The sequence below is a fragment of the Diceros bicornis genome, chromosome 18 (assembly GCF_020826845.1).
Source record: "Diceros bicornis minor isolate mBicDic1 chromosome 18, mDicBic1.mat.cur, whole genome shotgun sequence".
NCBI lineage: Eukaryota > Metazoa > Chordata > Mammalia > Perissodactyla > Rhinocerotidae > Diceros > Diceros bicornis.
The window spans coordinates 27,977,842-27,992,626 of NC_080757.1; the positions used below are offsets into that span (position 1 = coordinate 27,977,842).

General features: G+C 36.3%; 1 protein-coding gene across 6 annotated transcripts in view; it reads right to left on the reverse strand.

Moving 5' to 3' along the window:
* Positions 1 to 14,785, reverse strand: part of RPS6KB1 (ribosomal protein S6 kinase B1) — a 53,135-nt gene that overhangs the window by 11,611 nt on the left and 26,739 nt on the right. For 2 of the 6 annotated variants that reach the window (XM_058560496.1, XM_058560499.1), the window contains exons 8-15: positions 13,484 to 13,574; positions 13,174 to 13,297; positions 12,591 to 12,698; positions 12,004 to 12,066; positions 11,476 to 11,553; positions 8,596 to 8,703; positions 5,714 to 5,826; positions 497 to 4,496 (exon numbers count right to left, since the gene is read on the reverse strand). In XM_058560496.1, coding sequence (XP_058416479.1) covers positions 4,259 to 4,496; positions 5,714 to 5,826; positions 8,596 to 8,703; positions 11,476 to 11,553; positions 12,004 to 12,066; positions 12,591 to 12,698; positions 13,174 to 13,297; positions 13,484 to 13,574 — 923 coding nt within the window. In that variant the 3' untranslated portion in view covers positions 497 to 4,258. Of the gene's footprint in view, positions 1 to 496; positions 4,515 to 5,713; positions 5,827 to 8,595; positions 8,704 to 11,475; positions 11,554 to 12,003; positions 12,067 to 12,590; positions 12,699 to 13,173; positions 13,298 to 13,483; positions 13,575 to 14,785 lie in introns of those variants that run through there. The other 4 variants (XM_058560501.1, XM_058560497.1, XM_058560502.1 and 1 more) reach the window with 4 other exon arrangements.

Below are 14,785 nucleotides of genomic sequence, written 5' to 3' on the forward strand. Positions count from 1 at the left end.
CCCATTTATTCTGTGAATTCAGATCACACCCTCAAAGACTGTTTTATCAGCATTAAGAATTGCTACTAGGTTTTATAAAAAAGTTAAGTCAGTTTGAGAACTTCTATAGGGAAATCTTGGCAAGTGTGATAGAATTACCTCAAATAAAAAGTGGCTTATACAAAACAACCAACCTACACTAGATATATTGAGACATTACTTAAAAAACAGATTTGTGCACTACATTATTTTGTGCATACACATCAAATAATCAAATGTAGTTGACAAGTGTGGCTGAACTGTTGATTGTTAGCACAAGAAAGTCTTCATGTTTTTATATGAAGCTAGCTTTCACATAACTTTTCACATGAACTTTTTTTTAAGCAACCAATTCAATTCTATTTGACAGAACTTGGAAATCACAGATGGGTAAAATCTAATATATAAAATCAGTACTAAAACTGTTATATATTTATGTAGCTTCAATTTCTCAGCAAAAACAGTTTTACAGTTGTCATTCCTCATATATGTATGCAGTTTATTAAATATGAGAACCTGAACACATCTGACATATTGAAAAAAATTATTGAAACCATTTGTGCACCTGATGGTTATTTCTTCCTATCTTAGGATAATAAAAAAAATCACTTCTGTTTTATGTTCATTCAAATTTGTATTTAATTTCTATTTACATTCATCAATCCGAAATCAAATACTTAATACAGTAAACTAAATACAAGATGAAAAGCAGAAAAGGTGTTACCCTCATAGCACTCCTAATAAGGCAGCTGAAGAAATTATTTACTCTGATAGATGCAAAGCCAACTTGGGATAGAAAAAAAATAATAGTTTAAAGAGCAAACACAGATGAACCCATCTTTCAGATGTTACTTCAGATAATCCACTGAGGTAATACTTGTGCTGTAGTGGTAAATTAAGAATCACGCAAGAAAAGTTTTGTATCAATCAGCAACAGACCACAGGTCATGGTGTGACAAATACTTTTGATTGTTTTGTCCAACTTGCTAGTGTCTACTCCTATGAAAAAAGGTAGATGTTTGGACACTGATGTTTTTGAGAAATTAACCATTTTTCAAAGCCTCAAAATCCAGTCTTCATAAATTCAACATTTCTCATGGGAGTAATCTTAGATCTAGCCCTTAGAAGCTAGGAACCATATGACTTAACTGAGTAACCAAAATTTTTAGGTCCTATATTAAATAAAAAATCCAAGGCTCAGTATATTAATATGGAAGACATTTTATTTATAATCATTTATTACTTAAAGAATGTTGAATTTATGGAGTATCATACATGCATTCTTCTCCCCACAATTATCTTCTATCTCAAAAAATAGTATGGAAAAATCCTTGAAGGATTCAAACTAGTTAAGACCATAAAGGGGAAAAAGACATAACATAATTTTCCTAAAAATCTGGTTCAGGTTCAATCATTAATACTTTACATTGTTAATCACAGCTGGTTTATAAATCCCAGTTTATTCTGTAATGCTATAAACCTTATAAAATCAAAATTAGTAAACTTCAGTTCTCAGTGATTATATTTCAATTAAAAAACAACATGTATAAAATAAAAAAATATCTTGTAATAGCTGATTTTAAAGAAAATAATCAAGTGATGAAAGAAAAGCACTTAATCTCTTTATTATACACTTACCTGGAATAATCATAAAGAACCCTCTTAAAAACTCAAGACTAGTAATATTGACATCATATATTTTAAACTATACTTGGATTTTTACAAATAAATATAGGGTAAGCCATATTGCATAGGTGTGTGCTTTCTGTCTGTGACACTAAAGTGACACTTGACATGTTTTCACAGTCATAGTAGGGATATCATTTATGAAATACAATTTCTCAGTAACTTGCCACAGCATAGGAAATTATTTCACTTCATGTTAAGTTTGAAAAACTGTATTTGTGTGGATGGTAGGTGTGCAATTAATGCTTTTTATGCAGAAAAGTTGCAGTGTTTGCCACTATTGCTGGCAGTACTAATTATGAAAACGGTTTAACTATGGGGTGGTTAATAGCCAGCCAATCACAGTGCAAATGTTACTAGCCAATAGGACTGAGGAACAATATTTTGGTGTAAAATTTCACTGGAATTTGGTCAGGCAGTCAACACTACAGTTAGTAAACACATTTGAAAACAAGTATCAGAGTAGCACAAGCCATTGACAGTCTGACATAGAGCCTGTACATATCACCATAGCTTTTTGGGTTCTGTTTTTTCAGACATCATAAACTGTCAGAGAACAAAGATCTGCACTTTAAGTACAATTTCTGCCCTTATTATTGTAGCTTCTAATTTACTAGCTATAAAGTTCTCAGTAGGCTGCTGCAATAAGGGAGAAGGGGGTCTAGAGGGAGTGATTTAAAAAAAAAAAAGAAGGCTTTCTGTCCAAAGAAGAACTGTTATTAAATCTTTCATTTATTGCCACAATTGAAAAGGTATATTTCCAATCATTTTTCATGGTTCTATTTTTGCTTAATGTCAGGATTCCATCTCATCTCACTTGACTTGCCATTTAAGCAAAGCTTTGCTCTTTTCTGACTAAAATCAACATGCATAAAGAATTTTATGGCTTGGATCCTATGGCTCAAAAAGGTTTGGAGAACATAGCAAGCAGCATCTGTTTAAAAAAATCATAGGGTTGCAAAATATTACAAACTGCCTTTGCACACTCAGACTGAAGACATTATAAAAGACAAACAAAAAGAAGTGATAAGACTCAACTGCATCTGCATGATCATCTATTATACCAGTATGCACTGAAATATATTTTTATAAAGCTCTGCAGATATTAAACCCTTTCACCAGCTAAAGTCATGGCAATGCTCTCTTTAAGGCAGGAAGTATTTAAGAAAGGTAAAGTTACCTTTATTTTTATTCTTTGTACCTGTAAATTACTTATGTAGATTTTGTTACAATTTCAAAAACACAGTGTCTTGTTAACATGTTTCCTAAATTAAGCCACTAAGTTTTCGTATTCACTGTGGAAGACATTCATCAAAAGGCCATCAAATATTTTTACAATCAAGAAATGTAGCCCCAGTATAGGAGGAAAAAAATACCTTTTTTCCTTTTGAAACTGTTAAGGAAAAAATGTAAGGAAGGTAGACAGCAAAAGCAGTAAAAAGAAGTAAAACTTAAAACCTTACCAATTTGCTGTAGAGACTAGACAGAGTGAATCATGGGAACACCCTCTTCCCCTGGATCTCCCTATCTCCCTCACTTTGCCGCCCTCAGTGTGCATTTTATCCTGACTCTCTTCCGTCCTTCTTCAGCCATGGGCTGAACACATTTGGCGTCTTGAACCAAATACTGGTATAAAAACAGATGGTGATATTTCTCCAGTGCAATGCAGGCCCAGGACAAGGATGAAATGTAGGACATACAACTTATGCCCATTCCAAGGCTTCCAGTTAAGCTTAGCACATAGCAGTACTGCAAGTAGAAATGATTAAATAGATTCTTTTTTTTTTTTCCTAGTATTACAGACAGGTATTGCAGCTGGGTTACTGAAAATAAACCCCAGGTCCACCCCAATCCCTCCAACGAGCCACAGCTGTGGTTAACAATGATTCATTTGCATTTTTATTATTTCACCAAGAGAAGAAACAGAAGTTGTCTGGCTTTCTTCACACCAACCAATAATTTCGCATTTTAAAGTTTGGGATGTTTTCCATAATGGGCTGAATCAAAAATCTATTTGAAAAATATATATTTATATAAAAAAAAGATTCAGGTTGTTTGCACGTAAAACATCAATTGATAAGTTTCTTTTGTCTTTGATTCCATGTTGCTGGAAAAAGTTTGACCAAGCTTGCATGCTAATTTGTCCTTAGTTGCAAGTATTACAGGCAATTTCATACTTTGCCTAATGAAAGGATAACCCTTCTTCAACACTCAGAACTCAACAGTGATTCAGAAGCAACATCCTACCCTTAATACTGTCAGTTTCGAGCCATCAACATGAAAATCCTTGATAAGGTTGAGAAGATGTTGCTAGGAATCAATTAATTGATGTGCCTTAGAGTTCGGCAATACTATTTTGCTTAAGTCTTTTTTTTTGCACCATTGATTGATTTTTAAAAATCCATGTTTATTTTTCCTCTGTCCAAAGTGTTCTATGTAATGACACTGACTCTTTCAAGACTGTCATTTTGAGTCTTCTTGTTTCACCTTGCAGGATGCTCACACATCCCCTCCCCACCTTTTTTGCCTTAAATTCATTAAAAGCCTTGCTCTGTCATAGATTCATACGCAGGTGCTCTGGTCGTTTGGAGATCATGGGAAAAGCCTGTTTTTTGTATGGCCCGGAGTTCGGCTGTCGTATTGGAAGTGGTGCTGAAGCTTCTCCACTCATTGTCACATCCATCTGCTCTATTCCACTTGTTTCCATTGGGTATTCCACAGGCGTCTGAGGATTTGCTGTGCTGGCTGAAGCACCTCTTCCCCAGAAATCCCCAGGAGAAAATTTGACTGGGCTTTAAGACAAGGAAGAGCTATCATTCATTTGTCTCAAGGACTATCTCAACAAGAAATATTTTCCTTACATTTAAAGGGAGTGTGGTAATATGACATTTATTTTCATTTAATTTTATTTTTGTGTGGATTAGCACAAAGGCAAAAGTTGAACCATCTCTTCCTAACTGGTCTCTAAACTTCTACATTTGCCTCTATAAAACCCTTAATGATACTTTTTTTTTTTAATCATTTTACTCCCCCACTTAAAACAGCTTCCCATTGCTTCTCCAAACCTTTGCCATTCTCTTCCTCACTCACCACGCTTCAGGAACAGTGATGTCCCTTTCATTTCCAAGAAACCTCCCTTAGGGGTTTTGCACTGGCTGTTCTACCTATAACACCCTTGTACTTCTATTTCTGGTATAGCTGGCTCGTTCTCTTCATTCTTAGATGTTACTTCACCAGGGAGGCCTTTCTCTGACCACCATCAATAGGAGTACCCTTTTTATACTTTGCTCTCTACCACAACACTCTTTTTTTTTTTACTATAACACTTGATACTACTTGGAATTACATTTTTTTTTTTTTTTTTAATATTCCAGGCTTTTCTTTATATTTTTTTAGTGAGGAAGATCAGCCCTGAGCTAATATCCATTGCCAATCCTCCTCTTTTTGCTGAGGAAGACTGGCCCTGGGCTAACATCCGTGTCCATCTTTCTCTACTATATATGGGACTCTGCCACAGCATGGCTTGACAAGCAACGCGTTGGTGCACGCCCGGGCTCTGAACCCTGGGCTGCCACAGCGGAGCACGCATGCTTAACTGCTAGGCCACCGGGCCAGGCCCTGGAATTACATTTTTTGTATTTCCTTCTTTGTTTATTGTGACTCTCTCTCACTAAATTATAAGGTTCATCAGGACAAGGACAATTCCTGTGTTAATCATGCAACCTCAGCATGCAGCACAGCCCCTGGTACACAATAAAAATGTTGAAAGAATGGGTAAAGAGGACATTTGCCAGTGCAGCAGCTTACTTTCAGGACGGAAGATAAACTACACAGCATATTATCATAGATTACTCACAGACAAGTCACTTGCAATATAAGAAGGTGTAGATGCTGTGCTTATGTCAACCAAAGAGAATATGACAGATCTTGCATTTATATAACTTGGCATAAATCTTAAGCAATGCTCTTCTAGGTTTAAAAAAAAAAAAGAAAAACAAAATCTGAATACCTGACAGGTGTTCGTGGGCTGCCAATAAATCTTCGAGGTGATCGGATTTTTGGTTCAAAGGAAAACTTTTCTTTCACGCTTTCAAGTACAGATGGAGCCACATATGTAAAACCCTGGAAGATAGTAAGAATGGACTACAGAATGGCATTTTGTCATACATCAAGCAAATGTGGTTTGTTCATTCTCTGACACCCCAACACAACAATGCACACCTAAAATCACCAGTCTGTATGCTCTCCCATCTCCTCAATCTCATTACACATCTGTTAACTTCTTTCCAGCCATTTCTTGGGGCACAAACCTCAAGAAAGCAGAATTCTATTGAGCCCCATATGCTGGCAAACAAAATTCCACTCTATTGAAAGGAATAGAAAAAAACCGGAAAATGTAGGCCCCACATTAAAATGTTAAATACGAAGATAAATGCAAAGAAAATTTTAGTGTTTCTAGCCACATGCATATAAGCAACTAAGATTATCATCCCCTCAAAAGTTTCTCATGATTAGGCCAAAGTAAAAATAGAATTCTCTAACTTGGCATATGTGATCTTTCTGGTTTTACACCAATGATTGGATAAATTTGGTATTTTCTTGATGAATAAGGGTCAGCATTGTGAAAATCCTCAATTGTAATAGGCAATAATGCAGTTTTGTTAGCTTTAGCTTTTTCTTGGATCTTGCTCTTAGGCTACCAGCTGTCATTTCTCTTGCTGTTAATGTTCATCCCTTTAAAAATCAGTCCTCCACTTATCTTCCCTTCTCTTTATTATTCTAGTCACCTATGAGTAGGCATTATGAATTACAGTAAAAAGACTCAATAAGGCTCTGGGTGAAGTCCTAAAGAGTGAGGTGCAATTCTATAGAGAATATGCTTTGTGACAGCTACATGTGGACTTCAGAGGCCATTTCCCGACATGTTCTCATGGGCTAAAGTTCTAAGTTCCAAGAGGACCAGGCTGTGCCTTAATCATCTTTTAATTTCCTAAATTCTGTGATAGGAATTTAAATATTTATTGAACAGAAGTTGCTACAACCACAATCTCCAGCTAAGTGGGATGTTACAATATTTTATTAATTTTTAAGGAGATCCACTTTATGTATAGAATTCTGGCTACAACCTAACCAATTAATTGTTCTTGTGTTCATTAGTTAGCCAATTTAATTGGCTATGAATTATGAAAAGTTAACAATATTAAGAAAAGTTAACAATACTTGAACTGGCAATGAAAGCTTAACTATGTAACTTTTGCCACCACAAGTTGGGATTTCTTTGTAGATAGGTAACATGTTTCCAGACTGTTTTTTATGGGGAAAAAATTGTCAAACTAGTTGAAACTCTCTAATACCCAACTGAAGAAAAGGTCTCTATGTTAAATCAAAAGTATAAATTCCACATTGGTAGAAAACAAAATTCTACATCACAGAGAAAAAAAGAAAGCAATGCCAGAATTAAAATGAATCATGCATACTTCCCTAACTGAACATGAGAGATTTTACTATGGGGGATACACTGACTTTGCATCATGTAGACATAAACTTAACAACATGCATTCATCTTTCATCTCTTATGTAATTAAAAATACTGTAAAATTATATTTTGTACATATGCTCTATTATATCATGATATAATCATACATTAATAGTATTACTATTCAGTGTTTACTCAAAACTACACTGTACTACGATGATTTAAGAGTAATTTTGACCATACACAATTTTTGCATTCTATGCTAACTTTAGAACTTAACCCTCCCCACTCCAAAAGATACAACACTACTGTGTATTATACTGTGAGCAGTATAAAAAAAAAAGTTTGAGGGGCCGGCCCGGTGGCGTAGTGGTTAAGTTCACATGCTCCGCTTCACAGCCCAGGGTTCACAGGTTTGGATCCCAGGCATGGACCTATGCACTGCTTATCAAGCCATGCTGTGGCAGGCATCTCACATATACAATAGAGGAAGATGGGCACAGATGTTAGCTCAGGGCCAATCTTCCTCAGCAAAAAGAGGAGGATTGGCAACAGATCTTAACAGATTAGTCCTGAGCTAATCTTCCTTACAAAAAAAAAAAAAAAAGGTAGTTTGAGAATTAAGTTAATGACAAATCCAGTGAACTCAGAAACAAATGGGGGGAGAAAAAAACTTCCAAATAATTACTTTCCCCATATTCCATTCTCCCTAGAAGTAGTCCAAAAAGAAGTGACAAAGGATAATGACAAAGAAAACAAAGGTTACAAAATGAAGCAGATGTTCACCTGACATAAGTATAGTAATAAAATAAACATAAGCATATATGATACTTAGGCAAAATAATATGCAACGATGGTCATCAGATATAAATCTATCATCTTGTTGATCAAAATCTCAAAGCTTTGCTTTTCTATCTGAGGAGACAAGGTATAAATCAATACAGATACTTCTACAAGGACTAATTTATTTACTATCACATATGAACCAATATATTTTGATGCCAAATATTTACAATTAACAGGTTAAAAATCCCCTACAGACTTAAGAGTACCAAAAATCTGTAGCTGTTTCAGGAATAGTTAAAATGGCTCTTCTCCTACTGCTCTGGCTGTGTGGCTTTCGGTTGAGATGCTATGCCAACCATCATTTTAAGTCAGTGGCCCATCCAAAAAATTAATCATACATTCCTACTCTAATTGCTAAAATGGAATGTCAGATCATGGGAATCAATTTTCTAACTTATCAATAAGTTATAAAGGGATAACTTAAAAAAAAAAATAGCACCCCAGACTATCTAACATGGACTGTAAAGAAAACAAATTGAATTTTCTTATTGAAAATGGCTTTTCTTAATGAAAAGGGCCCATCCTCATACCTGAATTTCCCATGGCTACATGGAAATTCTTTCACTTACCAGAAAGACCTGGTTGGCACTTTCACTGAGAGTTGAGTCATCTGGGCTGTCAACAGGTGTCTGACGTGTAAACTTTGAATCAAACTGACTCACATCCTCTTCGGATTGCTTTATAAAAAACAAAATGATTAGAAAATGATGAATAGTCTATATTATACATATCAATCAAACACATTACATACATTAGAGAAAGCTCTGGATAAGCGTTTTTTCCACAGGGTTTGACTGTAATACCAGAATTGTCTTAGCGGGCACAGACTGAAGAATGAATACAGGTGGAAAGTATCAAATGTCAAATTACATCCTCAAATTTTAAACATATAATAAAATAGATTTTAGTACAGTTATCATTCCTATTAAAAATCTGAATATCAATCTTTCCCTGTCACAAAGCTTCAGTGTGCCTAGTCCACTGGCTATATCCCTTTTTAGAGATAATTTGCTCAGCTGGCCAATGGAGGTTTGTAATAAACCTGAAAAACTATTGAAGCAGAGTTTAAACACAAAAGACATTTGTAAGATGCTCTAGTTGAAGTTTCTTCCCATAGCTTATTTCATTCCTTCAGATTTCTCAAGGAGCAAAAATAATATTCTATTATTCTATTCTGCATGAGTGTATTTTCTTGTGAAAGAATATTATCACCTAAATCTAACCACCAGATCTGTTTAATTCCTTCTCTCCGGAACAACATCAGACCATGTGGTCATGTCAAAAGAACTCAGGAACCAACATGAAGAAGCACCCAGTGTCCAAAGATGGGAAAAACTGAACATCAATAAAAATAACTGCAATGGACTGAAACATAAATATGCTAAAAGATCACACAATTCAGTGGTCAATTTTGGAAGATGCTAGGGAACTAATTCATTATTTTGAAAATTGGGAAAGAAACAAACATTTATCCTGCCTTTCCTGTATGACCTGTACCTCAGGTAACCAAAAAACTAATGTAAGAGTTTCTCTTTATGGGAGAATTCTGGGTAATAAATGAAGAATGAATAACAGTATTAGAATAAGATGATTTTGCAAACCCCTAATGAAATCCTGGAACTAGCCCAGAGTTTCTCAATGTCAGCACTATTGACATTTTGGGCCTGATAATTCTTTTTGTAGGGGGCTGTCTTATGTATTATAGCATGTTTAGCAGCATCTCTGGCCTCTACCCACTCCTATGTATCAGTAGCACCCCTCCCCAAGCTGTGACAACTTGTATCAGACATTGCCAAATTGACCCTGCCTGAGAACCACTGATGTAGGCAATGATCAATGACCACTAACATCACTAAAAGAAACACAAATACACATTATATCTCCTGATCAAAATATACAACATCAAAAGTTTAATCTGAATCAGATCAAGTATCTAAATCTAACTACCAGTTTTTGGAAATATAGGGAAGAGATGAACATGGTCAATGACACCATGGTGTTAAAATCAGCAAAATCAAAATGTGAGGAACTCCACAGGACAAATGGTCCAGTTTCTTCAATAAGTCCCCAGGGGAGGAATTGAGAGGGGACACCTATAGATGGAAAGAGACCTAAGAGACATAGTAACCAAACTGTACAGACCTTGACTGAATCCTTATTGAAACAAACCAGCAGGAAAAAAAAGAAACAACTGGGGAAACTGTCAGCTTTTTAGTTGTGATGATAGCTTTTTAGTGGTTCTGTTTATGTTTAAACAAGATGACTTGATAATTTTTTTGTGTGTGTGAGGAAGATCAGCCCTGAGCTAACATCCATGTCAATCTTCCTCTTTTGCTGAGGAAGACTGGCCCTGGGCTAACATCCGTGCCCATCTTCCTCCACTTTATATGGGACGCCGCCACAGTGTGGCCTGACAAGCAGTGCATGACTTGATAATTTTTGAAGCTGGGTAGTTGGTACATGAGGGCTAATTATCCTTACAATTATATATGGCGAAATTTTAAAGCAAGTCACCTTGTGCTCCAGGACCAAATAATCATCATCATTATCCTCCTCCTTCTCCACCTTCATCTCAAGAAATAGAAAAAGACACTATATTTTCTCAAATTCTGAGATAGCAGAAAGAAAAGAACTAACACACTAACTCATTTACTCATAAACATATTGTCATGGTTTGAGTTGTGTTCCCCTAACATTCATACGTTTAATCCGCAGTACCTCAGAACGTGACCTTATTTGGAATGAGGGTCATTGCAGATGTAATTATTTAAGATGAGGTCATACTGGAGTAGGGAGGGATCTTAACCCAATATGACTGGTGTCCTTATAAAAAGGGAAAATTTGGACACAGACCTGCACACAAGGAGAATGCCATGTGTATATGAAGGCAGAGATCGGGTGATGTGCCTGTAAAGCCAAGGAACCCCAAAGATTGCCAGCAAACCACCAGAAGCTAAGAGAGAGGCATGGAACAGTCTTTCTCACAGCCTTCACAAGGAACCAACCCTGCCAACATCTTGATCTCAGAATTCTACCCTCCAGAACTATGACACAATAAATTTCTGTTGTTTAAGCCACTAGTTTGTGGCACTTTGTTACAGCACCCCTAGCAAACTAATACACCTATATTCTATATTTTGAAGAAAAAAATTTCCAGGAAAATCAAATTTAAAATAGGGTTGAATTAAGCAAAAGAAAACACAAGTCCCAACTACTTGAAATATTTAATTGTCTTGGGCAACCAACTTAAAAATATTTAATGTAGTCATCAGTTGCTGCTGGCAGTAGTTCTTGAAAAGACTGTACAGAATAAAGATTCTAAAGAGAAGAGAGGATAGACCAAAGCTTTTTGAACTGTTAATAAATATAATGTTTCTGACCGCTCTGAGATTTTCTGATTCTAAAAAAGTACCAGGTCCCTCAAATTATAGGCTTTCATGAATACATACCAACAGAGGTTTAAAGGGGGGCTCCACCTTCCGAGCCAGCAGTTCTTCCCAGTTAATATGTCTGAAGAACGGATGAGCCTAGGAAAAAAGAGCAGAAGAAAAGACTTCACTGGACTGATAAATTAACTGCCTAATTGAAGTTACCAATCACAAAATAAGCTATACTTAAAAGCAACGACAGGGGCCGGCCCGGTGGTGCAAGTGGTTAAGTGTGTGCGCTCTGCTGCGGTGGCCCGGGGTTCGCCGGTTCGGATCCCGGGCGCGCACCAACGCACTGCTGGGCAAGCCATGCTGTGGCGGCGTCCCGTATAAAGTGGAGGAAGATGGGCACGGATGTTAGCCCAGGGCCAGTCTTCCTCAGCAAAAAAAAAAGAGGAGGATTGGGAGATGTTAGCACAGGGCTGATCTCCTCACAAAAAAAATAAATAAATAAATAAATAAAAAATAAAAGCAACGACATACAATATTCGCAAATACATAAAATTAGCATTATCTTCCCCTCAAACCACCAAACGTGCCAATCCCTACTTGAACTTCTCCAGCGTCCCCAGGACCAGCTCCAAGACGAGAAGCAGCATTTCTTTTCAGCAGCTTTAGGGAGGAAAAAAACATTGATGAATATTACTTAGTCAAATTGATTATTTTTTCTTTATAGAATTTTGTCTATTTTGCCTTGAGAAAATATGATTTATTAATTACTACTAAATATGGTTTGGGAATAAAAAGAAAAAAATCTATAAACAGGGCCGGCCCCGTGGCTTAGCGGTTAAGTGTGCGCGCTCCGCTGCTGGCGGCCCGGGTTCGGAACCCCGGGCGCACACTGACACACCGCTTCTCCGGCCATGCTGAGGCCGCGTCCCACATACAGCAACTAAGAAGGATGTGCAACTATGACATACAACTATCTACTGTGGCTTTGGGGGGAAAAAATAAATAAATAAAATCTTTAAAAAAAAAAAATCTATAAACAAATTTATACTTCGCCTGCAAAAATTGTAGGCTTTTTTGTTCAATATCTGTATAAGATTCTTTATTCAAAATGTATGTTCAATTCTATCTATTTAAATCCTAGTAAGTTGAGGCTTACAGTTCGAGTGCCTATTTAAGAACCCTACCTTTTTAAGCAGATCTCTGGCTTCTTGTGTGAGGTAGGGAGGCAAATTGAGTTTACATTTGAGGATTTTGTCAATTGTTTTCTTTCTATTCTCCCCAGTGAACGGGGGCTAAGAGTAGAAGAGAGTGAGAAAAATTAGCACATAAAATAATCAAATTTTAAATAACAGAATTTCCATTTTCTGAATTAGTCAGTTATGCATAGAGATCAGAAATGTATGCTGTGATATGGGCTCACTGCTCAAGACCTCTAGGTTCTCTGCAGTGGGACAGAAGAAATAGCAATGTCCTGGAAAGAACTGGGTTTCCAGCATTAATTGTGTGATAATGAGTGAGCCATGTGATTCTATGCTTCACTTTCTCCATTTATAAAATAAAGGCAGTATCTATTTTACAATTGTTTCACAGGACTGCCATGAAATAGATCATTTAAATGAAAATGTTTTTAAAAGTATTGGGGGCCTATACTACTACTATAAAGCATTATTAGTGTTAAATTTTTCAAAATAACTCCATTGGTAACATTTTCAAAAAGCACAGGAAAGGTCTCTTGCTATAGTGATTTAATAACTACTCAGCACAGACCATAATACATGCAGCTTTTAACTGTGCACCTACTGCTCCAGTCAGCATGTCATACATTAATGCTCCCAAACTCCACCAATCCACAGCACGATTGTGGCCACTTCTCATCAAAATTTCAGGGGCCCTACAATGAGAAAAATAATATGCCTAAAAAATTCACCTATTTGCATATCACCTGAATTAGAATTTTAAAAACAATATACAGAGCCAAATGATGCTACAGAATAAATTTAGCACACTATTACTTAAACCAGGTAAAAGTTAGCTATTCCCCCCAAACCAGTTATATATCTTTCAACATGCAGCTCACATGTATTCTATTGTTCCACAAAATGTGTGTGTGACTGTTCCATCATGAATAGATTCTTTGCATAGTCCAAAGTCTGTTAATTTCACATGACCTACAATGAAAGATTATAGCATGGTTATTCTGAGAATTCTAAGTACATGCAGTGTTTGAACATATCATACAAGACAATAATCTATCCTTCCATTTAACTTTTTCTGCCTTAAATTTTTTTTGAAGATATCAAGAACTAGTGAGATGCCACCCATAAAATGGAATGGTAACTCTTTTAAGGCTAGAGCAGAGTCATCTTTTGCCAATGATATATCTAGTACAAGGAAAATAAAGATGAGGGGAAAAGTGAAACAGCTTGTCTAAGACTCTAGCTTTACCTATACTTAGAATCCTCTACCATCCTGAGAAAGTCAGTCCTGGGAAAACTTCATGAAGTCTGGTTTAAGTACACAGACCCTAATAAAGATATTCTGCACCTTTTAACCAAAGGTGTGACTCTGTACTTCAAATATATAGCTTTTATCACAGTGAACTGTGGCTTGACAGTTCTTAAAATAGTCTCAGAAAGTCACTATAACAAGTTAGCTTATTCTGTCGATTGCTACCAGTTTGGAAAAAGAAATGAAATTGCTACATGGCATGGGACCATCATCTCTGATCCAGAAAGTGAAAAAAACACCACATAACACAAAAGAACATTTCAGTTCACGTTTAGCTTTACTGAACTGTCATTAGATATCCAGGGGTTCAACAACTCCAGGAATCCTACTATTCCAGGTTTATTTCAGAAAAAAGAAAAGGCAATGGCCTATTGATTCCAATGTAAATGTGTACTCTGACAAAGAAGAAATATGATCTTTATTTTCACAGAACCACCTGACACACTCAAGCTTATGGATCAAAGAAGTTAACTAGTCACTTCCCTATTCTATCTTATGCTTTAGAATTCAGAATCAGAATCCAGGTTTGGGGGAAGGCGGCAGAACTGGGAGGAAAGGAGATACATAGATTCCCATGATGTACTTGGTTAAGTATAGCATTTCTCCTAAAAAAATAAAAAGAAAAAAAAAAGCACAATTTGAAACATTTATACTGGCATCAGTTGTCCATATACCATTTTCTGTCTAAGAATTTAAAACCATTAACTATGTCATGCATCATTTTGTAGACATCTAAGGATCAGCAGCTGCTACCAGCCCCCCAGATACCTAGTTGGCTGGTTGCTGCTTTGGGGTGTGAATGAACTGCCAAATCTACTCAGCCCAGATTACTCTCACAAAAATTGAACTGTTTGTAGTAGCATGCAGTTGT